This window comes from Scomber japonicus, chromosome 7, assembly GCF_027409825.1.
Source record: "Scomber japonicus isolate fScoJap1 chromosome 7, fScoJap1.pri, whole genome shotgun sequence".
Lineage (NCBI taxonomy): Eukaryota > Metazoa > Chordata > Actinopteri > Scombriformes > Scombridae > Scomber > Scomber japonicus.
The window spans coordinates 28644773-28669912 of record NC_070584.1 but is presented as its reverse complement, the minus strand read 5'-3'; the positions used below and the strand labels follow the sequence as shown (position 1 = coordinate 28669912).

The 25140-nt window shown below is 38.2% G+C and overlaps 1 protein-coding gene across 1 annotated transcript in view; it reads left to right on the top strand.

Annotated features, from left to right (window-relative positions):
* The window catches only part of fnbp1l (formin binding protein 1-like), a 64973-nt gene that overhangs the window by 37152 nt on the left and 2681 nt on the right, over nt 1–25140 (top strand). Inside the window, exons 2-15 of the mRNA XM_053322944.1 lie at nt 3959–4074; nt 6044–6094; nt 7465–7612; nt 9068–9130; nt 10354–10458; nt 12042–12170; nt 12741–12887; nt 13158–13385; nt 19704–19813; nt 20255–20387; nt 20666–20760; nt 21433–21608; nt 22381–22418; nt 22930–23050. Of these exons, the coding sequence (XP_053178919.1) occupies nt 3959–4074; nt 6044–6094; nt 7465–7612; nt 9068–9130; nt 10354–10458; nt 12042–12170; nt 12741–12887; nt 13158–13385; nt 19704–19813; nt 20255–20387; nt 20666–20760; nt 21433–21608; nt 22381–22418; nt 22930–23050 (1660 nt within the window). The remainder of the gene's footprint in view (nt 1–3958; nt 4075–6043; nt 6095–7464; nt 7613–9067; nt 9131–10353; nt 10459–12041; nt 12171–12740; nt 12888–13157; nt 13386–19703; nt 19814–20254; nt 20388–20665; nt 20761–21432; nt 21609–22380; nt 22419–22929; nt 23051–25140) is intronic.

Sequence of the window (25140 nt, the reverse complement as noted above, 5' to 3'; positions counted from 1 at the left end):
GTGAAAAAGATTCACTCTCGAATGATCTGAATGCCCTGTAGGTGCTGCAGCGTCACAGGATTACAGCGTGCAGACAGGATTATAGCTCCCGGTTTCAGTCAGCTATGCTTTAACCATCATCCTCATCATTCTCATCCACCTACTCCTTTTCCTACGTGCGGAGAGAAAGAGAGAGAGAGACAGAGAGAGAGAGAGAGAGTGAAGGAGAGAGAGACCAGGAGCCCAAAGATGCTGTCATTTCCCCAGTGAGCCAGTCTGCGCTCAGCTTGCCACAAACTACAGGATGAGCTCATACCCCCATTACTTATTCATAGACACCGTCACACAGAGGGCTGACGCAACCACAGGCAGACACGCTGGCTAAAAAGGAGGTGGACAAGGCGTATATATGCAGGGGAGAGCTGGTAGAAGACAGGACTGGCAGACACACCAGCAGGATGTAGATTAAGATGACAGAACAGCCATGCAGACGTGTTTCTGTGCAACATCCTGCAGACCAGCTGCTTATCTTTTGTTGCTGTTTCATATCTTTATTGTCTTTATTGTTGCATCTTTTTGAGCAATTGCTTTGTTCACTTATGAACCAATTTGGCAGCTTCTCATTTGGTACTCCAGTCTGTGCACTGAGATCTTTTTTAACCTCTCTCGCTGATGAAAACTGGCATAAGTCCTCGTAGAGACAAGAAGGGGGGTGGGGGGGTGCTGTTTACTCTGCCAATCCATGTTTTCCCCCTGCCATTGTTTTGTTTCAACATGCTGGGGTCCTTTTTGTTTGTCTCAGTGGTTTGTTTCAGTCAGCATATTCTTGGACTGTCGGCTTTTTCTTTCTTTACTGTTTCTTGACTGCAGGCGCCTTCGTGTTTTCTGTATATATTTTTTTTTCTTTTTCTTTTCTCAAATCGGTCAGATTTTCTCTCTCAGATCACAGTTGAAACATGACCCGAGAGTTGCAAGCTTCATTGACTCACTCACAAAGGACCTCAGTGGATAGTGGTTGCATAAACACAGCGGGAATATGACAACGCAATTAATTAAGAAAAAAGGGGACTAATTATAAGTGGAGGCAAACAAGTCTTTGTTCATTTTCAGGGACGTTTTTTACCCCTCGCCTTTCAATATAACAGGAATTTTTTAGGGGAAATTTTGCACCAAATTGATGTATTTATAACCGTGGGAAAATAGAATAGTACACAATATATCAATATTTTACAATAGTGGCATTTAATATCTGTGTTACAGGAGCAAAATCTAATTCTCCTTTGTATTTCTATTAATATAGCTGACCTTTTTAGTCAGTAGGAACTCAGCGTCTTGCTTGAGAACACTTCAGCAGGGCAGAAGCTTGCCAACAGACCTGCTGAACTGGCCTGCAGTTTCAGGATCAAAGATCAGGCTTCAGCTAAATAATAATTCTGCCAGAATTTTTCACCCCCGTTAAGAAATTGCTTTTATCTGTACACCCACGCGGGTTAGAGTTTCCATGCTGTCTTTGTGTTTGTAGAAAATGACCCTAACCCTAACTGGACAAAACAAGCAGGTCAGCTGTCTTGTGTTTCCCTTGGTGACCCTTATTTGTTCTGGTCCAGGTCTTTGTTTTAGTTGACACACACACAGAGGAAGGTAGAGGAGCTTACATAGTGGTAGCTAAGGTAGCACATCTAGTGGATATCAGTGTCCACGGTGAAAAACAATAGCTTACTCGCTTATCTCCAGTTTTAGATTGTCTTGTGTTAACTGAGTACTATCTGTAGTTCAAAGGGGCTCTGTTAGTTTAAAGGGGCTGTCTTATGTGTCTTATGTCATATATATGTTACAAGGTCAGATATTCATATTAACACATGGCTAAAGTTATAAATAATGATTTAAATGTATGTAGAAGTACTTCTTCTGAGTGAAAAGCACCAACTTCAGACTGCTGTGAACACTCGGTCATCAGTTCACTCCTCCACTCTGCTAAAATTAGCACATTTTCTTGTTGTTTTAGGGTTTATCGCATCAAGCTGTACTGGTCATTTATCAAATATCATTACTGTGGCTGTTTGTGCTTGTACTATTTCTGCCTGCATTATTCTAACCGGTCCACTGGAAAAAGAGCTCTAAATATCTCCATATGTTGTTGTGTCGATCTGTTTTTAGCGCCACTTTCTAACTCAGTGAGGAACACATTTCATTTCCTATAGATTCTTCATAATAAAAGTCTTTCCAGCAAAAGCTTTAAATATTGGTTGTTCACTGTTAACTGTGGATCATGCAGAGCTACTTCAGTGGAGTCAGAGAATACAAATATAGAGCTGACTACTGACTTGAGATTTCATGTATTTTTGTCTTCTACAGTATATATATCTTTATCTTTTGAGACAAAATCCACAACCAAAAGCTTATGTGAAGAGAGAATGTTATATTTTGTATAATTTATTATTATTTTTATATATATATTGCTTAGTTTTAAACTGTATTAGCATAAAGTAGTCACACTGAGCCTGATAGCCTCCTGTTACACAACACAAGATTCTGACTCTGAACAATAACCCACATTAGGTTAGGTATTCCTGCTAAAGTGTCCTTCTTATGCAATTTACAAACTTGAACTTGTCTAATCCTGCCCGTAGCTCGTTCACAATGTGGGTTAGATAGCTAATTAGCTGCTCAGCTGCAGTACATTAGATGCTGGTGTGGTTGTTTCATGTCAATACCGCTGCTAACAACATACAGTCTGTGCATATGGCCTTTAAGCTCCAGCAGTAGAGACAGTCTGCAAGCTGTTGTCAATCAAACACAGACAACTACCCCCACTTCACATCTACTCATATGAAAGTTTTGACATCTAACATTAAACTACATCCAGGTCTGATTTGTAATTTAATACTTAAAACACTCTGTCCAGAACAAACACACACAGAACATGGTGTGAAGAGGATGGAGATTGTTGATGTCAGTACAAATAGACATCTGACAACAAATCACCCGCTGTAATCTGTGTGTGTGTGTGTGTGTGTGTGTGTGTGTGTGTGTGTGTGTGTGTGTTTCAGTGTGTTCAGGGGGCTGTAAATGATTGTGTTTTTCCAGTTGAACAGAGCCAGTCTATCTTACACACACATACACACACACTTACACACAGTCTGACACAAACATAGCAGAGATGAGTAGAGTCCTTAAACTGTCACAGGATCATATGTTACAGTGTGTCATGATGCTTTTGCCAGAATAAAGATACTATTAGTAGAAATATGACTATAAATGAGATCATTTAAGGTTTTGTAATGTCACACTACCCCCATCGTTCAAACATTATTTTCTACTGTTCCTCAAACTGACAATAATCATTAAGTCATGGAGGAAGGATGAGAGACAGGAAGAGGGGAGAACAACAGTGAGCAAAGAGAGAGAAACTTATGGATTTTCAGTTTTTCCGTGGCTTCTCTTTATCTTTTTGGCATTTAGATGTAATTTGTAGGGATCATGAAATTTATTGGGGAAGCTCCTTTTTTCCATTCAGTACATGAACTGACTCTGAATCTGCAGCTGGATTTCTTTTCATTTGTCCTGGATTATAGTATCAAATATATATGTGGGTTTCAATCCGGTATGATATGTGTGTGTGTGTGTGTGCGTGTTTGTGTTTGTGTTTGTGTGTGTGTGTATACACGGCAGACAGGAAACACTCCACACCGCTGAGTCACCGGCAGGAGGACATGTGTATTTTATTTATGTAAAATAAGAACAGATTTGTATTCTTGCTGACAGGCTGCTGAGTCACTTAATCCTGAATTTTGGGGTGTCTTATATCGGAAAGATGAAAATTGACTTGTTATTCATCCTCAAATGTTAATGTGTAAAATGTGTTCCCAGTTGTTTTGCTAATACAGAGGAATGCATATTGATGATGATTTTTTTCCCCCTTTCCTCCACCGGATTCTCCCTCCTTAATCTTTTTTAATTCCTGTCTTTTTGTCTTCAGGACCAGTTTGATAATCTGGACAAACACACCCAGTGGGGGATCGACTTTCTTGAGCGCTATGCAAAGTTTGTCAAGGAAAGGCTGGAAGTAGAGCAAAACTACGCCAAGCAGCTAAGGTAAAGACACATGCACACAAATGATGACACGTGCAAATGGGCTCGTATGCTAATATAAAAACCAAAGCTTTCGCAGCTATGGTAGGTCCACTGTAATTCTGCATCTTTGTTTCTCACTTATATAGACAGGAACTCCTTTGATACCAAGGATGCATAGATTCAGCTTTTTTACCCCCTATTTCAATACGTCCCACTACTGAGTCCCAATCTAATATGTATTTCCAGCATAATTCACATTTAGGTACATTCAAGTTAGTGAAAGAAATAGTTTAAACAGCTCTTCATTATCATGGCTTTCTTTTAGTCATTCCTATAATTTTCTTGTATATAGTTTGAGAGGTTTGGAGATGATTTGATCCACCTGTGTTCATCTGAAGCAATACACCTTCACAATGTTTAAAATATTGAATGAAAAGATGATTGGTTATTTATTTGTTCTTTTTTTATTTATTTATAAAGAGCTCAACAGCAAGCACATACCCAGTAACACACACTTAAAAAACAGTAGAATCCCAGTGGATGCTACAGTATGGAGTGATTTCAAAGAGGGGAAATCCCTCCAGAATATGTACACACACACACACACACACACACACACACACACACACACACACACACACACACACACACACACACACACATATTCGCTGCTGCAAGTCTGAAGAATGATCAAAGATATATCTGTGCACGTGTGTGTGCACGTTTTTACAGTGCATGTTGTTCAGAAAATACATCAAGCAGAAAAGCTGCCTCTATTTTTTTTCAAAATTGAAAATCAGAGTATAAACACACACACCTTTCACTCACACACATACAGTACATACTTCTGCTCTCTAGTCAAATCATTAAAGGGGACTTATTATGCTCATTCCCAGCTCTATATATTTATTCTGGGACTCTACCAGAGTAGCTTTACATGATTCACAGTTTTCTTTATGCAGCCCCTCAGTTCAGGTTCTGTCTCTTAACAGGCAGTCTTAGCTCCTGTCTCTTTAAGGCTCCCCTCAGCAGCATGTATCAGAATCATGTTGAGTTACTGCTGATGAAAACCCAACATTTCCTGCTTTACTGCTTCATATTAAAAGCTTTTAAATGACTAAATAACAGGAAACTTTTATTGTGAAGAATTTATAGGAAATGTATTAGCAGCACTTTTATCAAATAGAGAGTTATATTTGGAGCTGTTTGTTTGGTGGATCAGTTAAACACTACCAGCAGAAACAACCACAGTAATGATGATGATGATGTTTGATGAAGAGCTGCAGACGACCAGCACGTGTCCAATGGTTAAACTACTTCTTTTACTGCTACTTATTTGCTGTGTAATGGAAAAACACTCGCAACGTGCCAGCTCGACTCAAGTCATGATTCAGCACCACTACTCCCAGAAACAATGGAAAAATGCCATAATGTTAGTGAAGCTGAGCAGTGGACCTATGGAGCAGATGACCACATAAAGAAATCTGTCATAAGCCGACATCAGCTCGAGCCTGAAAGAAGAAAAAAATGATGGAAAGCGAACATTCAGAACAGTGTGAAGCCTGAGCTTTTAACTCACAGGGATTATCTCTACATATGTTTACTACATTATTTGACACTTTGGCCACATTTAATATGAACATGTGACATTGTAACATTATATATAAGACAGAAAATGAGGGAAAGCATAATAGGTCCCATTTAACTCACTGCTGTGCCAGAGATGGTATTATCGAAGCCTGAGGGAATGTACAGAGAGATACTTTGATGTTTAAATCTTTGATCCATCTTTAATAATGTACTTAGATCCTCTCTTTGTCTTCTCTGTGTGTGTGTGTGTGTGTGTGTGTGTGTGTGTGTGTGTGTGTGTGTGTGTGTGTGAGAGAGAGAAAGAGAGATGGCCTCTGCCTTTACCTGACTGTCTGCCACGTTTTAAAGTATTAGACAGTATCTGTAACCTCATTGTCTGCCTCTCTGTCTTTTCTATCAGGAGCTTGGTAAAGAAATACTGCCCAAAACGCTCTAAAGATGAGGAGCCGAGGTGAGTTGGCTCAGCGTTGTTGTATTTTTGCCTCATTCTTCAGTTTTAATTTACTTCTCAGATCTGTGCTGACTGCGAGAGCGGAAAAGTCCTCTGTGTTTTTCCCCTTTCTGGAGCTGAAAATAATGTTTGACTGTTCATTTTGTTAGGATCCAGACAGTCTGATGTGGTTCCTCACATCCTGTCTGTTTGCAAATTTACCAAAACTGTTCTGGTCTAATTGGTCATGTGACATCAGTGCACTGAGCAAGTGTTTTAGACATCTCAAGGAAAGCTTCATTTATATAGCACATTTCATACACAAGGAGAGAATTAAAAACCTGATTCAGAGAGAAACATTTATTTGACCCACTTTCTCATCATTACCTTCAATTAAAGAAGTGCCATGGGGCTGTTGACACACTCTTTCACACCTTATGGTGTTGCTCAGTATATGAGGTGTGCTCATATAAATCTCTTGGGTTTCTCACTACTTTTTCATGTAAATGGTAAAACAACATTAAAAAACTCATTCCAATAAATAGAAAAAGGTCTGTTTTCTTTTTTTTTTGGTAGAATTTTATTGCCATTCATAAATATTAACAGGCAAATTTAACTGTACAGAACAAAACAATTACCTTGAGATTGGGCTTCGCTCCACACATACGTAAGGGACATACAATTAAAATGCTGCACAGGGTCAGACTGACACCATAGGTCCATATATCATACATAGAATGGAAATGTTAATCAAGGTATAGAGTAACCTGTGTCCATCTCTTTATAAATGTCACCTTTTTGATTCATTTATTTTAAAAAACCCTGAAAACTTTTGGAAACATGTTTTATACGTATTAGCCTTTTTTGTCCTGTATTCATAGCAGGAGAAGAGAAACTACTGACACATACAATACTTTTATGGGATTTATGAATTAATTCAGAATTCAAATTGTGATTTTTATGTAAAAGAAAGAAAGAAAAAACTCTGCACACTGCAGCTCCCAATGCAGGTAGATTTATTAGGATATCACCAGTGTGACGTTTCTAGCTCCACGGTCTTCTTCAGACTCTTATGTAAATCCATTTTCCTCCCCATGCTACTGCTAGGGAAACATTGTGAAGGCAACATTTTTGGAAATAAGTACAAAAAGAGTCATTTTAGCTATGAAATTTGAAGATTTCCACTTAATGCAGTCACTGCAAAAGCTAGAATTCTGCAAATATAACATTGGAAACTATATGCAATTTATTCTAACATTATACTTTAAATATTTGTGTGTTATTTAAGCTCTTGTTTCGCTGTTAATCAACACTGCATGAATCCAGATGTGTGTGTGTGGCCACAGACCAGAGAGAGAAAGTGTGCTGAATCACATGTGTCTGTTGTGCAGGTTCACATCGTGTCTGTCATTCTACTCCATACTGAATGAACTCAACGACTATGCCGGTCAGAGGGAGGTGGTGGCGGAGGAGATGGCTCATAAGGTTTATGGAGAGCTGATGAGGTACAGCCAAGACCTCAAAACTGAGAGGAAACATGTGAGTGCACTAACGAGCTCGTTCTTTGCATATTACGGCATAAAGGAGACACATACGGGTTTATTTTAGGTGATGCATCCTTGTAACCTGACTGCTATCTACTGAAAATGAAGACCACATTTATTAGAGAACGTGTTGCTTCCTGTCACACAGAGGATGTTTCTGTTTTCCCTTTTCTCCGTGTCGCTTCATATGCATTTGTTTTTCTGTTTGGCTTCCCCCAAGAGGATAAATATGTTGAACGTGATGTTAACCATCTGCCTTTTTACCCCTTCCACCATCTGCTGGTGCTGTACATGCTTAAAATCTGACATCCACACGCTTTGGAAGAACAGCGCCCTCTTCCTGAAATATGAAATCTAACTCAATGATGTATAATGTGAGGAGGCACAGTGTACACAGGCTGTTATGGTCTTGTTTATTAATGTTTGTCCTATGAATGTATAAACATTATTATAGCAGTGACTTTTTGTTTGTTTTATGGTGTTGAAACACTACAGGCGCTTTAGATAATAAAATAAAACAAGCTCAACATAATAAAACATTAATTTTCCTATAATTAAACATCATTCATTTGAATTAAGCAGATAAAAAGCCTCCTCAACACTGTAACATTGTGTTTTGTTATTACCATGACAGTATGTTTCTGTCTCTCAGCTCTTTACCTCCCAGTACAATTTATCACTAGTATAATTCAAAAGTAGATAAATCATTTTTTAGGCATTTAAATTAATTTTAAATGGTACTTTCTCAAAACAAAACAAACTCATAGCCCCCTTGCTAGCTTTTTCTGCACATTTCAGCCGTATCACATGGTCGTCATCAGCAGATGGGGGGGTTAGCTCAGTTGTCATGGAGATTAATCTGTTTACATGTGTGATCGCAGTAGCTGTCATAATTTCATCCTCAGCACTTTCGGGGGGTGGGGGGTCGTCGTCATCGGTAGCTTAAAATTTAAGCATGTCATTGCATTTTTTGACCTTGGAAATATGAGTTGGACAAAGTAAAGCCCCCTCCCCCCTCAACTCAAGGTCTACTTACTTAGCTTTTCTCTTCATCCAGTCCATGTTAATAGATCCATCTTCATGAAAACTAAGAAAACTTCATCTGCTGATTAAAAAAAAAGGCTGTAACAGTAAAAAAAAAATATATATATATATATATATATATATATACATATGATATAAAATGTTTTGCCTCTTACCAAAATGCTGTTCTAACTAGAAATATGCAACTTTTTGAACAGGTAACTAGTTTTTAGTGTAATTTCAGTCACTGGCCTTTGGTAAATATCTGGCTTGAGCCATTTTCTTTAATGTTGTATGTAACTGTGACACAAGTTGTTTCAGTCTTTATTTTATGTATGTGTTCTTATATATTTTCTATGTATTTTTCTGTGTAAATGTCTCTCGTTTGCTTGTGTGTGTGTGTGTGTCTGTGTGTGTAAATGAGCAGCATCTACAGGAGGGCAGGAAGGCTCAGCAGTATTTGGATCATTGCTGGAAGCAGATGGACAACGTAAGTGAGGAGGGAGGGATGAGGATGAGGAGGAGGAGGAGGGAGGGATGGAGAGAAGAATCAAAGTGTTTGGGCTAGGCAACTTTATTTTGTAGAGCACATTTCAACAACAAGGTAATTCAAAGTGCTTCACATAGAACATAAAAAGGCATTAAGACAATCATAGCAAGCAACTTAAGGAGATATAAAGCAAGCAAAGCCAAGCAATGTAGATGAAGGACAAATAGGGATCTGTTTTCCCCCTAAAATTAAAGTTATTGAGCACACGGATGGCATTTCTTTTACTTTCATACCTCTCTTTTACTTTAGAAATTAGTATGATAAACACCTATGTACCATTCTGTCCATATTAATAAGAAACAGGATTAAAGCTTTTGTTCCTGGGTGTGAAAAAAACAGCAGTGTCCCTTTCTTCTTCTTGTTTTGGCAAACTTCCCAGTCACTGTGGACCAAAGACCAAGATACACACACACACAGGGCCTCTCAGTGCAGGCCAACCCCTCCCCATAGCCAAAGACCCATGTGCCACATTTGGCCCTTGTGACAACCTCCTTTTTGGCTTTCCAAAACTGCTCCAGAGAGCGATTCCATTTGTTCACCTCTGAGGTCATTTAATTGCATTTTGCTCGGTTATTTTCTTACAATCAGCTCATTAAGGAATTTCTAATTAAACACAGCGATTCCATACAACCGAAAATGTTAATTGCTGCTTGTTAAATGTATAAAGAATTCATGTAAGGCCACTTCTCTCTCTCTCTCTCTCTCTCTCTCTCTCTCTCTCTCTCTCTCTCTCTCTCTCTCTCTCTCTCTCTCTCTCTCTCTCTCTCTCTCTCTCTCTCTCTCTCTCTCTCTCTCTCTCTCCCTCTCTCCCTCTCTCTCTCTCTCTCTCTGGTGTTTTTGATGGTGAGGGTTTCAGTGTGTGGTCTGCATGACTTTAATAGTGACTACCTAGTGACTGGACTGTAATGTCTCAGCTATTCACTGTGTTTCCTTCACTACTAATGTAACCCAGATGGGCTGGCAGGAAGTAAACTATCTTTGTCTGATTCATCTCCCTCTTCCCTTCTTTGGCTCTTTTACCTCTCATTCACATTTTTTTTTTTTTTAACAGTTGTGTTTTCTCTGAACTCTTTGAAAATAAAACAGTCTCTCATATATATTGTCTGTTTCTTGATATATTTAACCTTCTGTCTTTTCTTTTTTTTCTTTCTTCTCATCTTCAGAGTAAAAGGAAGTTTGAGAGAGAGTGCAGAGAAGCAGAGAAATCCCAGATTTCCTACGACAAGCTAGATAATGACATCAATGCCACCAAATCAGAGGTGGAGAAGGTAAGAGGCTCCAAAATAAAACATAACTGCTGTAAATCAGGAATTCATTCATAAACTGGTGTGATCAATTCTCTTCAGCTTCTTCTTTTTTTGCGTTATCTAAATACCTGGACGTTTACTTTCAGTCCAAAATGAGCGGAGAGCTTTAGCTTAAAAAATATAACACAATAAAATCACAATTAAATGTTTTTATTCCTTTACTTTTTCATTTTTTGACATTAAATTGATACCTTAAGTTAAACTTCATCTCGCTACCTCATACCGTTTTAGTTAATGTTGGAAGTATATAATTGAAGCCTATAAAACTATACTGCAGCTCAATTTTTCCCCCACACTTACAGTTTAGTGTATAATTAGACTTGGTAGATTAAGTGAAAGTTTGAAAGAAAATAAAGTGTTTTCAGAGGTAAAATCATAGCCCAGGAAGCTTGTAAACCTTGTTTTTTGGACGAGGAACTATCCAACTGGGCAGCTTCCAACCATACTCATATAATAATAACTGAAAGAAGCAAAACTATGGAAAAAAACAGAAGCTGTTGTGGAAATATTTACCCAAATAGTGACAAAGTAGTTTTAATTTTGGCTTTATTGTTAATATATTGTTTTTATGAAGTGTTCAAGACAAAAGAATTCTTCAACATTACGTTTGTGTTGTTTATGGTCTTAAACCTTCATGATATTAGTTACAAGTTTGATCAATGAAGGCAAGGCAAGGCAGTTTTATTTATATAGCACATTTCATACACAATGGCAACTCAGTGTGCTTTACATGAAACAGAAAAACATGCACCCACTAATAATAAAAACAAAGTACAGAAAGAGAGAAATAAAATGCTAGAATAGAGCATTAACAGCTAAAAGCTGCTTCACCATGTGAAGTATCTGACCTGAGTCAGTAGATCTCAGAGCTCTACTGGGTTTATCTTCAAGTCATGATTATTTTCATTATCGATTCATCTCAGTTAATCATTTAGTCATGGAAATCTTAAAAATAGTGGAAAAATGGGGTTCAAAAATTCTCAGAGATTGTGTTGATGCGTTCACTTTGCTTGTTTTGTCCAACTAATGGCCCCAAATCTTAAGATAAGCAATTCACCATTGTCATTTAGGATGAAGAAAAACAGCTGATTGTCACAGAAAAGATTAATCGACTATCAAAATAGTTACTGATTCATTTTATGAATTGACTAATAGTTGCAGCTCTGTAGTAATTATACCCACAGATTTGATTATATGGTCATATACCGTGAAACCACTTTTATTTTGAAAAATACTGTGATATACATTTTTGGTCATACCGCCCAGTACTAGTTCACTTTGCTTGTTTTGTCCAACTAATGGCCCCAAATGTTATGAGAATCAATTTACTGTCATTTAGGACAAAGAAAAACAGCTAACTATCACAGAAAAGATGAATCGACTATCAAAATAGTTACTGAATCATTTTCTTTTAGGCTCTATAGTAATTATACCCTCAGATTTGATTGTATGGTACCATCATACAGACAGTACATACATGTGGTTGATGAGCTATACAGTAAGTCAGTGTGGTTTTAATGTTTTGTGTGGATGTAACTTCTCAGGCCAAAGCTCAGTTCTACCTGCGGACTCACATGGCGGATGAGAGTAAGAACGAGTACGCCGCTCAGCTACAGAACTTCAACGCAGAACAGTGGAAACATTTCAACAACGCCATACCACACATCTTCAAGGTAAAGCAACCAATGTTATACGCCAGAGTTTCACATCTGTGCTTCACAACTACATCAATCAGTTGCTTTTTGAGATACAAAATCTATTTTACAAGGGACTTCTGAGCTGAATCTTTTTTTTAAAAAATGAATCACAATTTGATTTAGTGAACAACCTTGAATACATTTTTAATACAGGGAGTGAAACTGCTCTTATTCTCACAACATGAATAATTGACAGCAGCGCTATCATATCAGATAGGCTTCAGATTCTACTGTGAAGCCTAAAAAACTAAAACTGTTTGTCTTTCAAGCTTCAATGCATATATTCTCTGATATCTGAAACTTGGAACTGTCACGAAAACCCAGTATCACGGTTAGAAAAAGTGAAGTGCCCTGTGAAAGCGTCCCATTAAATGTTTAACCTAGCAGCTTGTCTCGTGTAAACCATTACTAATATATTGATTGAGCGTCAGTGCTGCAAAGAGAAAGGATCAGCTACCTCTAATGCTTTGTTCATCAAGTGTCAGTATGGGCAGTTCAGTGTGTGTCTTGTTACTGGTTTTCATTCAGTTTCCTGTGTTGTTTCAGAATCTGCAGGACATGGACGAACGTCGGACGGTGAAGCTCGGAGAGACGTACCGGAGCTTCGCTGAGTCGGAGCGGAGAGTCATTCCCATCATTTCCAAATGCTTAGAAGGAATGGTTTCGGCTGCTAAAGCTGTCGACGAGCGAAGGGTATTTAATTATGATAATACAGAATATCTAATAATAAATCATCTCCGGGGCAACAAGAGACTGAGTAAAAATCAACAGAAACTGACCAATAAAGAACTAAATGCACTAGATTAAAAGAAGTAAGGGATCATAAGAAGGGTGAAAGGAAGGAGAGAGAAGCTATTTTACTATTCATGAACAGATGTAGAAAAAGAAGATGTTGTTTTTTACTTTCTTGGTATTTCTCTTTTTCTCTCACTCATCCCTCTATTTTTACCCTTCCTCTCCAAGGATTCAACCATCGTTGTGGAATCATTTAAGTCCGGCTTTGAACCCCCAGGCGACTTCCCCTTCGAGGACTTCAGTCAGAATTTGAGCAGAACGGGTTCAGATGGGACCATCAGCAGTACACCCAAAGGAGAAAGAGACAAAGACGGAGCCCCGGGGCCGAGATCCGACCCCAAACACCAGATGAGCAAAACCAAGAACAAGCTCTGGTTGTTTGGGAAGAAACCGAAGGTACAAAGAGGGTTTGATGCTTGTTTTTAGATTTGAATCCAGTGCTCAGCTTTCTGTTTGTTTAATGATGCAGAAAATACAGCAAAGAGGCGCTAACTATCATCAACACATCATCATCATCATCAGTAACATTAATGTGTACATTTATTACAGTTGGTGTGAATCATTGTGAATCACAGTATTGATTCAAATCTCTTGAATCAAGTATAATTACTAGCACCAGTAGTGTTATAGTGTATATATTTAATAGATATGTGTGCTTTTAAAAGAGAGGATCTAATAATAATAACAATAATCATAATAACACATTTTATTTATAGAGTGCTTTTAACAATACTCCAAAGAAGCTTTACAGAGTCAAAGACAATTACAACATTGAGACCATACAGAATAAATGAAAACACAATCAATAAAAAGCAATGCGGAGAAAAAGAACAAGCAAAATAGAAAAACAAAGCAAATAAAAAAAGAAAACAATCAAACATTAAAAGCAGATTTGAAAATGTGAGTTTTGAGGAGAGACTTCAATTTGATGGAGTCAGTGCAGTCATGCAGGTACAGTATTTTGGGAGTGAGCTCCAGAGAAAAGCCTCTGCCCCCCCACCCCGCCCTCCCTCAGGTCCTGTGCTTGGTCCTGACAGGGTTAAGGAGGTTACGGGAGGGAGTATCAGTATACGGGTGGAGCAGGTCAGTGAGGTAAGAGAGGGTGAGGAAAAAAATGGTGTTCACTAATTAGGAATGTGATATTTATTTATAGTCATGCTTATGAAAAGCAAACTGCTAAACAGATAAATATCTATATGATGCTTGTAATGTATCATTCATTTAATTCTATATGTGTATATATGTTATGTATCAGTCTATATCATATCTTATTTATTTTAAGTATGGCCAAAAAAAAATGCCTTAATGAATGAAAATCTTTAGGAGGACTCTCCATAAAGCAATACAGATATATATAACACCCAGAAATGTAATTTAAGAAAATTATTTATTTATTAACTGACACAAGCTTTTATTAACAGTCCTTTTTCAGTATTGTAATCTCAAAAAGCAGCGGTGCTCCCTCCCTCTTAAACTGAAGCTACATATTTGACTAATAAATCTCCACCCTACAGCTAAACATCATACAGCTTTAACAGTAATATCCTGAGCTCACTCACTTATTATATCTTCTCATCCCTCCTCCCTGCATTCCTGAAAATGAAACATATAAAAGTTTTCAGATAATATTGAATGTCATTTTTATTTTATTAGTTTCTCTAGGCGCCTCTAGTTTTACTTTCCGCTTGTCTTCAGTTGGAGGTTTTGTTGTCACCTTTCCAGTGTTTGTCTGAAGTCTTCTACACACTCCTTGGACCTTGCCCCCACACTCCATAAAGACCACGCTAGGTTGATCATTAACACTCTGCTGTTGGTTTATAGTTTACGTCACCGGCTGCCTCACACTATCAGGAACCTGTGCGATGGACAGGGCGTGTGTTTGTGTATATGGATTAATTGAATTGTTCAACACATGCTGCTCTGAGGTTTCATAGGCGTGTCACACAAAAGATCTTAAATATTTCTCTGTAACGTCAAATATCCATGACTAACTCACTAAACAGGCAACATTCAGAGTTTAAAAAAAAAACAACACATCTGAAGTTATTTATTAATATTTGAACAATCATAGTTTAATCTGCTTCATCAAGGCTGTTTGATCCCCGTTTGATCAGATTTGACAAACAAATCATAAACAGTCATAAAGCTGTGGTTCAAAACGTTGCTTAATCCTGATTGCCACATGGAGAAGTATATGACATCACTTTATTTTCCGTCAGTTAAAAAAGCACAGAGAACAAGAAAAAGGCATAAATCTCAGATGGGAAATAACCAAAACTGTTCCAACTTTGGCAGAAAACACTATTTTCATGTCTAATCCCTTGCTACTAAGAAGCTAATTGAGAAAAATCATCTTCAGGGTCTTTAATAAAGTCTCTGTTGAAGTCTTTATATAAATTTACAGGATTATAAGACTAACATATTTGAACTGGGCACTGCATTTCAAGATGGCTCCTCATTCATTCCTGTGAAAGTTTCCCCACTGGGCGCATTCACGGAAAACATCATTCAGGCTTCTTTTCAGGCATTTTTGGGCTCACGGAGCAAGTTCGCTCGAGGTGAGAGCATGCAAATAAGAGCTTTCACTGGATTGAGGCAGCTGACTTTGTCTTGGCTACACATACTCATGAACTGCATGACATAATTTACTGAAAAGACTCTTTGAGACTTTTCAAACTGTATCGAACCAAATTGATTTAATTCTTCTTATACAAAGAGTCATGTGGTGATATTTGTGATGCTCAGAAAATTTAATTTCCTATTTTGCAGTTGTTCTATTTATAATAAAAGTATTCTGAGGAGGGGGAATGAAATCATAGGGGTTTTACTGGAGTTGTGGCGTGCTCCCATCATCTTAATCTTTTAGTGTAAAGTGGTAATCTGAGCTACTGTAGGTCAGTCTGAGTCAATCTTTACCTCGTCTTGGCCTTGATAATAAGTCTTTCAGTCAACCAATAGACGAGCTCTAACCAAACCGGAGACTCCAGTTCACAGCTCACTCACAGCCCTGCGCGGACCTTCATGAGCCCCCCCTCCCCTTCACCCAAACACATACACTCTCCCAGAGTTTAAGCAGCCGCTGCCAGGCTTCTCATACCCGGACCTGGTGGAGCTCTGGCCCTGCCTTCCTCACCTCGCAGCCCTTGCACGGACCTCTATGAGCCCCCCCCCCCCCTTCACCCAAACACATACACTCTCCCAGAGTTTGCCAGGCTTCTCATCCCCGGACCTGGTGGAGCTCTGGCCCTGCCTCCCTCACCTCGCAGCCCTTGCACAGACCTCCATGAGCCCCCACCCACCCAAACACATACTCTCCCAGAGATTAAGCAGCCGCTACCAGGCTTCTCATCCCCGGACCTGGTGGAGCTCTGGCCCTGCCTCCCTCACCTCGCAGCCCTGCACAGACCTACATGAAAAATGAAAAATTAACAAAAAGAATCTAGTTGTGGTCTTGTAAATAGTGACTCTGCAAGATTCACGGATGACTCGTCTTTTGATGTGAGCAGGTGTGGGATGCCAAATCTTTTTAAAGTCTTAGATGTATGGGTACAGTACTCATTTCAGCCACAACTTCTTTATTTAAACAACCTTATGCTAAATCAGAGTCCAACATTTCAGCTTCCACCTGCATCAGGGCCAAACAGGAACAATAGGTTTTTATGATTTGTTTCACAGCACACGAGGCATCCTAGAGGATACATTAATTACATCATTCAGTAATCAAGCCATCATCTGTGTTTCCTGTTTGCTTTACACACTACAACACCATCTCTTGGTTAAATAAAATAGACAAATCAATCCAGCTAAGAAGACAAACAAACAAATCAAATTCCAGTATCATTTTCAGCAATTAAAAATAGCTTGTAAGGAGAAACCTCAAGTCTAGCTCTTCATTCAGTCCATGTGGTCCAGCCTTCGGGATCACTTTTAAACTCACATTAAGTCTGTTTTTAGATGATCAAAGCACTCCACACTGAATTATGAAAAGTCATGAAGGAGTCATGCTTGTGACTCTTTCATGACTTGGCTGCACACCTGTTTATAATATCCTCATAAACCTGAATGTTATGTTTTTTATGTGCACACGGCGGTTATCTCCCCCAGAGCTAAAATAAAACCATCAAAAACAAGACACACTTTGCACAATACAACACAAAATCCAAACGATGTGTCATCCTGACCTCTCCGCTTTTTTCCTCCCACCATCTTCCCGCTCCCCCGTCAGTCCCCTTCCTCCTCTCCTCCACCACCACCATCCTCCTCCTCCTCCTCCTCCTCCTCCTCTTCCCGTCCCCGGCCCACCTCCCATCTATTCCCCCCGACCCGGTTCAGCACTGACCTAGTGAGCCACTATCTGTCTGAGATAAAGACTACAGTACCCAGAATCCCCCAGAACTTGAGGGGCCTGAGGAGAGGGGTGAGCCAGGAAGTAGAGTTGCAGTGTTTGAGTTTGATAAAGAAAGAAATAAGTTTCTTTTTTGGTGATTTTTTTTTTTTAGATTTTGAATTTCTTTGGGGTGTCTGCAGGTTATTGAAAAGTGTAAAGACCTTTGAGTTCAGTTCAAATCAAGGCTTTAAATACAATTTTATTTTCAATCTATTGGTCTGTAGCTGATTTCAAAATTTAAATATGACTCGATGTAACTTGCAAACACCCTGTTTTCATTTCTTGGTTTGTTTCTCATTTCATCATTTTCTCTTCTTTTTTTCTTTTGTTTTGTTTTTGTGTGATTTTTTTTTTCTCTTCTTTTATTCATGAGACAGATTTCTTCTCCAATCACAAGATGAAGGACCCTTGGTGATTGATTGATTGTGTGTGAGTGTGAGTGTGAGTGTGAGTGTGTGTGAGGGATTTTGTGGGTTTTTTGGTTGCAGTGTTGAGTGGAGTGACTTGGGGGTCTGAACATGTGTTACCAACATCATGTGTGTTTCTCTGATGTTGATGACTCCTCTGAGTTTGCAGTGGTGTGTGTTAATGTGTGTGTGTTTTGGAGTTGCTCTACTAACAGTGTTAGTCTGCAGAGAGTTCTGCTTTCAGACAGTTTAACACAAGTTTATGAATAACACACAGCTTCAGTGTCAAAGTCAAAGCTTCCATTGACTTCTGTCAGGACCATCTGTGAGTGTCCGCTTTTCAGTCTGGTTTAATCTGTCAAGTCGCCCTTAGAGGAAGAGATGGATGAACTCACTGGCTGACTGTCTCTTGACAAGTGACATTATTCTCACTTATTATGGATTATTATGTATACTATGGATAAAGATGTAATCTGGACAAAGGAAGTCAGGGATTTTGATACATTGTATAAAAAGTTAAAAGCGACCTATGGAGATTCCTTAAACAAGAGTCAGTTACTATTTTTAAGCAAAAATGCCCAAAATTGGCTGGATCCAGCTTCTAAAATGTGAGGACTTGCTGCTTTTCTCTATCAAATTTGAAGGTAAACTGAATATAGTTTGGTAAATAATAACAAGCAATTAAAATACTCCTGCTGAAGCTGTGGGAAATTATAACATTTTAGGATTTTTCACTATCTCCAGAGTCCTTACAGATGAAGTAATTAATGGATTCATTAACTTTTTTAGTTTGTTTCATGAAAGCCTCTCAGTGATTTAAAGTAAACCTCCCTGGGTGCTGATGAAAGCAGAAAAACATGGCATAATCAGATGTGACCCATCTCACACCAGGAAGCCATTATACATATTCATGTTCACTGTTATTTAGTAAGCATGAACTATTGTATAATAAATACTTCTGCTGTGTGATGATTATTAGTGTATTTTTGGTTTGGAATTGAATCCTTTGGCCAAACTTGGAATGGATAATTGTCTGACCGGTTGTTATGCCGACCAACTAGCTCGTCGGTGGACTGACAGCCTGACTGAGTGAAAAACTAACCAGCATCCCATGTTGTTTGTTTCTTTTTATTGGAATTGTTAATGCGTTTCAGTGGTCAGTCAAGATGGTAAGTAAGTGTATGTGTGTGCAGAGTAGTAATATGTAGACTCAGCAGTGTAGCAGTGCATGAACCCTCACTACGTAGGATTCCCCATAGTGTCCAATCCACAGTATATAAAGTTAGTTAGGTAGTCGTCCTTTCCAAATGAGTCTAAATGTAATATTTTCTTTCCCCTAGTTATAGTCTTCCCAAAAATGTAAAAGTAGCATTGCACTCCCATGTCCATGTTGTTATTATTAACACTTCCTCAAAGGTAAATTGGGCCACTCCAGTAGAATTTATTATTTTAAGTTAGTGTGTAAGTGTTAAGTAAGTGTCTGAATAATTAAGGTAAAATATTCAACTCCAGAACAATGCAAAAATGTCCGCATCAGCACCTGTTACTGATTGTAGATGTAGTTTTTTGAATGTTATCAGTTATGTTAGTCATCAGGGTTTTTTCTTTTGCAATTGAGGAAGAACCATTAACAGCAGGGGAACTCATCTCCCTGGTGTATGATTCACTAAATATCAGTTTCAGTTGCTTATTTTCAAATGTTAGTCATTTAAAAAAGTGTGTTATCGAATGGAGGCACAAACCCCAAACCAAACTATGTAACAGACCTGTCTGTACACCGTAGTCTTTATTCTGCTGTTTCTTTTCTCATTTTACTAACATAAGTTGGTTTGTGTGAACCAGAGCTGGTGGAAGCTTAGAAGAAGAAGTTACTGTATAGAGTTACGTAGCAGAATCACCAATGCTCTTTCTTTTCACCAGGCGCCGTCTCTGGAAGATTTCAGCCACTTGCCCCCCGAGCAGAGGAGGAAGAGGCTGCAGCAGAGGATCGATGAACTCAGCAAGGAACTCCAGAAAGAGATGGATCAGAGGTACAGGCAGAGTCCAGTCGGTCCGAGTTACCACACATCCAGAAAAATTAAGAAAATTAAACCTAATCTTAAAAAAAGTCCTGAAACAACATAACTCACATTGGAGATAATAGGTTTTTCTTTCACTTGATTTAATTCAATGGTTTTAAGGTTTAAATCAAGTCTTCCAAACGTATGGTGTATCATATCTGTGGCCTTAACGATCAGGCTCTAGTTACTGTAACCATGAACAGATATCTACAGCAAGAGTGTAAGTAGTCTGATACTATGATGCAGCTGCAGAGTAATGGTGTTCAAGGCTGCTAGGAACAAAAGAACAATGATCATTTGCATTATAGTGTGGGTGTTTATGTTCTTCCTCATATTTATAACATATGAACTGCTTATTATTAGGCTTTCCAGTCAGCTCCATATGTGCATGTTTGTGTTTCTTTCTGCCAGAGACGCGCTGAACAAGATGAAGGATGTTTATGAGAAGAATCCTCAGATGGGAGACCCCATCAGCCTGCAGCCCAAAATATCAGAGACCATATGTAACATGGAGAAGCTACGCTCTGAAATACACAAAAATGAGGTAAAGAAAGGGAGAAGTTGTGATGAAAATATCCAACACTGAGGTAGCGGGTGAGAGATGAGAAGAAGAATTAGAGGTGAAAACATTACATCTTTTTCTCCTCCTTGGGAGTATCATATTAACTCAATAAAATATGCAGCTTCTGGTCAGCCCAGCTCTGGGGCCGACAGCTCCACCTCCTGGTCAACTACGAAAATTCATATTTAATGTGTGCACAATAATGACGCTGCCAATCAACATATAGTGCTTTCCATTTAACAGAAGTCTCCTGTTTACAGACTTGGTTATCTGAGGTGGAGGGAAAGCAGAGCTCCAGAGGAGACAGAAGACACAGCGCCGACAACCACCATCACACTCCTCAAGGCAGAGAGAGGTAGACGCCTTCCCAGTTTAACTCTGTTACACATAAACAAGATGCACTATTTAAATTCAGTATTCAGTATTTCAGTAGTATTCAAATATTAGGTATTAACTGTTAAACAGGTTACAGTAATCTTATCACAGGATAAGAAAAGTCTTCATCAGGATGTGCTCCATGAGTGTTTCTCTACAAAATAAGAAATACATTGTCTTTATTAAGTAAAATAAATAAATACACCTATATATTAGATGTGTTATTAGTCCATTTCAGCATATTTAAAATCACATTAACTAGCTTTAGAGTTTTTTTATTATGGGATTTTTCATAATCTCCAAATAATTTCATTGCATGTGAAAGGTCTGTAAAACTTGGTACTAATTATAGGGAAATATTGGTATTCTTCCAGTTAATTGATTTAAGTTAATTGTTAGTGTAAACCAGAAAGTCTTTGCATCAGTGTTCAGCAGGTCAGCTGAACATGCAAAAAGTCACATTTCTATACAGGTAAACGTTTAATTCAATATATGTGAATAAATGAGTAATGAATTAATAATGTCTTGGGTTTTAATGGAGCTTTTCTTTAAAGACAAAATGCATTAGTAGAAAGTTATGGAGAAACAAGAAGCAGCTCCATATTTTCATCCTTTAAATACAAAATTCACTCATACTGTCTCTTCCCATCAGTCCTGAGGGCAGTTATACAGACGATACCAGTCAGGAGCATCACACGCCTCATCACCGCACCAGTCCTCCACAGCCCGGTAACCCGAACCCCGACCCCCACGAGTTTGACGACGAATTTGACGATGACGATCCGCTACCCGTCATCGGACACTGCAAAGCTCTGTACTCCTTCGATGGTAAGGACTACAGCACTAATTGTTTGTCCTGTCATAAACTTTCCAGCAAACACAGTCTTGAAGCACACAGGGAATTAAGGACTAAAGGTCACATTTATGAAGTGAGGCCGATATAATTTAAGAAGCAAATATAAACAAGCTAATAAAAGAGCTAAAAAGTTGTGTTATCAGTGTGTGATGTAGTAGATCATCACCAATGGAAATCAAACTGTATCAAACCAAATAAACTACTGGTTTTCGGTTTTTATATGCTAACTAGCCAGGTGGCTAACTTAGCAGAAAAATCTATGTTAATGTTAGCATGCTGCTACTTACTAAAGCTAATAGTCACCACATGGTAGCAACTGTTAATGATTGTTTGACAAGAAGAAAGTAATGGTTACTTGTAAAGAGGTCAGTTAGTCAGATATCTCAGTGGTTATATGATCCATTGTCAGGTAGTTATAAGATTAAATATGCAATAAATGTGAGATTTTGTCCATATGTGAACCTTCAGTATGGCTACCTAAAAGAGGGCTATTACCTAAATAGTCTAATTATATCTACAAATGGGCAGCTGTGGCTCATGAGGCAAAGCGGGTCATCCATTACTCGCAGGGTTGGCAGTACGATGCCCCGCTTCTCCTACCATCATGTTAAAGTGTCCTTGAGCAAGACACTGAATCCTAAATAGCTCCTGATTGTTGGGCTCATGTATGAGTGTGTATGTGTGCAGTGGTTTATGGTGAAAACGTTTCTCTGTGTTAAATCTGTGTTTTTGTTTGACTCCTAGGTCAGAACGAGGGGACGTTGGTGATGGCAGAAGATGAGGTGATTCATTATTTTTTAATCATAATTTGATTGTATTTATCATTTTGTGTTTTTATTGGAAAAAACACATTTCAACATTGTTAATATTTAAAGTTTTAGTTAGTGTTACCATAGTTACCAGATGATGATTATTGCATAAATATATACTGGAAAATCACTAAAGTCTGCTTTTGAAATTGAAATTTGAATTTGAAAACCTTTTCAGCTGATCTTGGTCCACTCTTTGTTTAGTTTGGTTTAAAACTTTGATACCAGCCCAAATAAAACTGCTCTCAAGTCAAGTATTCTACACGAAGGGGCTTTAAATTTAGTTTTAGTTGGTCTGTTGTTGATTGATATATTTGTCCTAAATGACAATTTTGATGCTGATATGAAATTGATTTAAACTGATTTTTAATGTTTATTATTTGCCTGCTCAATGATGAGAATCCATTTTGTTGAGAACCTATTTAGGTGTTTGTCTGTAATACTCAGATGAATCAGTAAAACAAATCTTTCCTGTTGCTTCCAGGTGTTGTACATCATAGAGGAGGACAAAGGCGACGGCTGGACGCGGGCGAGGAAGCAGAGCGGGGAGGAGGGCTACGTCCCCACCTCCTACGTAGAAATCACCATGGAGAAAAACAGCAAAGGTGCTGTCACCTACATCTGAAGCTACACTGTCCTCTGTCTTCTCAGCCATTCCTCTGTCAGTCTTTCCATTTCTGCCCTCTCTCTGTGTTCCTCAAGATAACACTGCAAAGGGAAAAAAAAAAAAGACAGCATCTGTACACCTGCATGGACATACATCCATTTCCCATCTCTCTATCCTTCTGTCTGTTTATTCCTCTAACCCTGTGATCATTCATCCTCACCCTCCTCTCATATCTGTGGGACTGATATTTCAGAGGTGAGTGTCTGAGCATGAAGACAAATAGGAAGAATCTATTTGATGGTGTTTGAGTGACTTGTATATTGTATATGAGGCATTTCTGTGTGAGCGTTCACGTGAGAAAGATGCTGTTTTTGAGCCACTTGTCGAGGCTACACCACTTCTTATCGATCAAAGTGTTTAAGATTGTTTATATAATATATTAGAAACAATTTATTTTTGTTTTTATCCATTCTTTTAATTATTTTTTGATGTTTCTTTCTTTTAAACGGGAGATGTTTAAACTCCCTGATTTTAAGATCACTGGATTCATGTGTCGACATAATCTTTTTATTTCTGTGTGAATGTGTGTGTGTGTGTGTGTCTACATGCACATCTTCGTTTTTTCTGTGTTATCTGTGCCATCACACCAGAGTTTTGTCCAGCTGGAGCAACGGAAATGCTCTCTTTATTCTGTTAAGAAGGATTGCAGTAAAAAATCCTCACAGAGTAGAAAGAAAAAAAGGCTGTTTTCACATTGTTACAGGAGTTTTTAAAGTTAACTTGTTGAAGTATTGTTTCATCCTGTTGGTGTCCTGTTAGACTGAAAGACCAAAACCAACAATGTGTTAGTCCATCCCCAATACTTTCTGACTCCTCTACTCTGTCAGCCCAAAGCCTGTTGGTTCCTACTGAAGACATACATCTAAATGCAGTACAAAGGCTCAGTAATGACCTGTGATTTTATTATTTATCAAGGACTATTATCAGGTGTGTATATTACTATTACAGTAAATCAGTATTTCACCTTTTGTAAAGTTAAAGGCTTGTGAGAGATTAAAAAAGAAAACAGCTGAGGCTAAGATATTCCAACTTTAAGTCCGTGGTATTGGTCAAACTCCAAAAGCACTGGATCATACATGTCCCATAATGCAACCCGACAGCACAAACCCACATCTTTAAAACTTACCATATGCAGTTTGTAATACAGCCCAAACTGAGTTATTTTATTTATACAACTGTAAAAACATTCATAAAATCAGTGGAATGTCCCTTTATAAACAAATTTATAGATTCATTTTTTAAAAGCCTAAATACTTTTGACACTGTAGTTTTAAACAAACACTACTCAAACAGGATTAGAGCTGGTACTCTTCGTTGATGAATCATTCAATTCATCAACAGAAAAAGAATCTGTAACTATTAATCATTTTCCTCTTTTCAAACAAAATGACATAAAATACTTTTTTTTATTTCATGCAGTAATCAAGTTCTAAACAGGAGTAAATAGTGTGTTTGTTGGACTACAATGGAGCTCAGGCACAGAGGAATAAGATATATTTGGCAATACTTTGTTGTGGAATCAATCATTGTTGGTTTTAATCCTTTCAAGGAATAAAAAGGAGAACATTCCCAACCTTAACCTTTAAATCAAAGTTATTTACCCATTTTAAGAAACTTACTTTATTCTGAAATCATACTGAGAAGTTGAAAGCCTTTTTTTTTTGCAGAAGTTGGATTATTCACCTCATTTTCTCAGAAAGATCATGTATGTTTTATATATTTTTGCACTCTGACTTTCTGACAATTCTGACTGTTCTTGGTCACTGTTTGACTTCACTTATTAAAAACAGCTCTTCCATTACAGTTTTTACTGGCATCCATTGTAATATAAATCTGCACTGCAGGTGTTGTGCAGCAGCGTTGCCACCTGACCATCTTATACAGTAGTACTCATGTTTAGAGGATTATTATTGCAGCCAACACCTTCTAGTACAAACATCACGACACCCAAATACTCCCATGACCCGTCTGGGTGACTGTACCCTGCCAACTGGCAAGTGTGGCAACCATTTATTTGCAGGCATTATG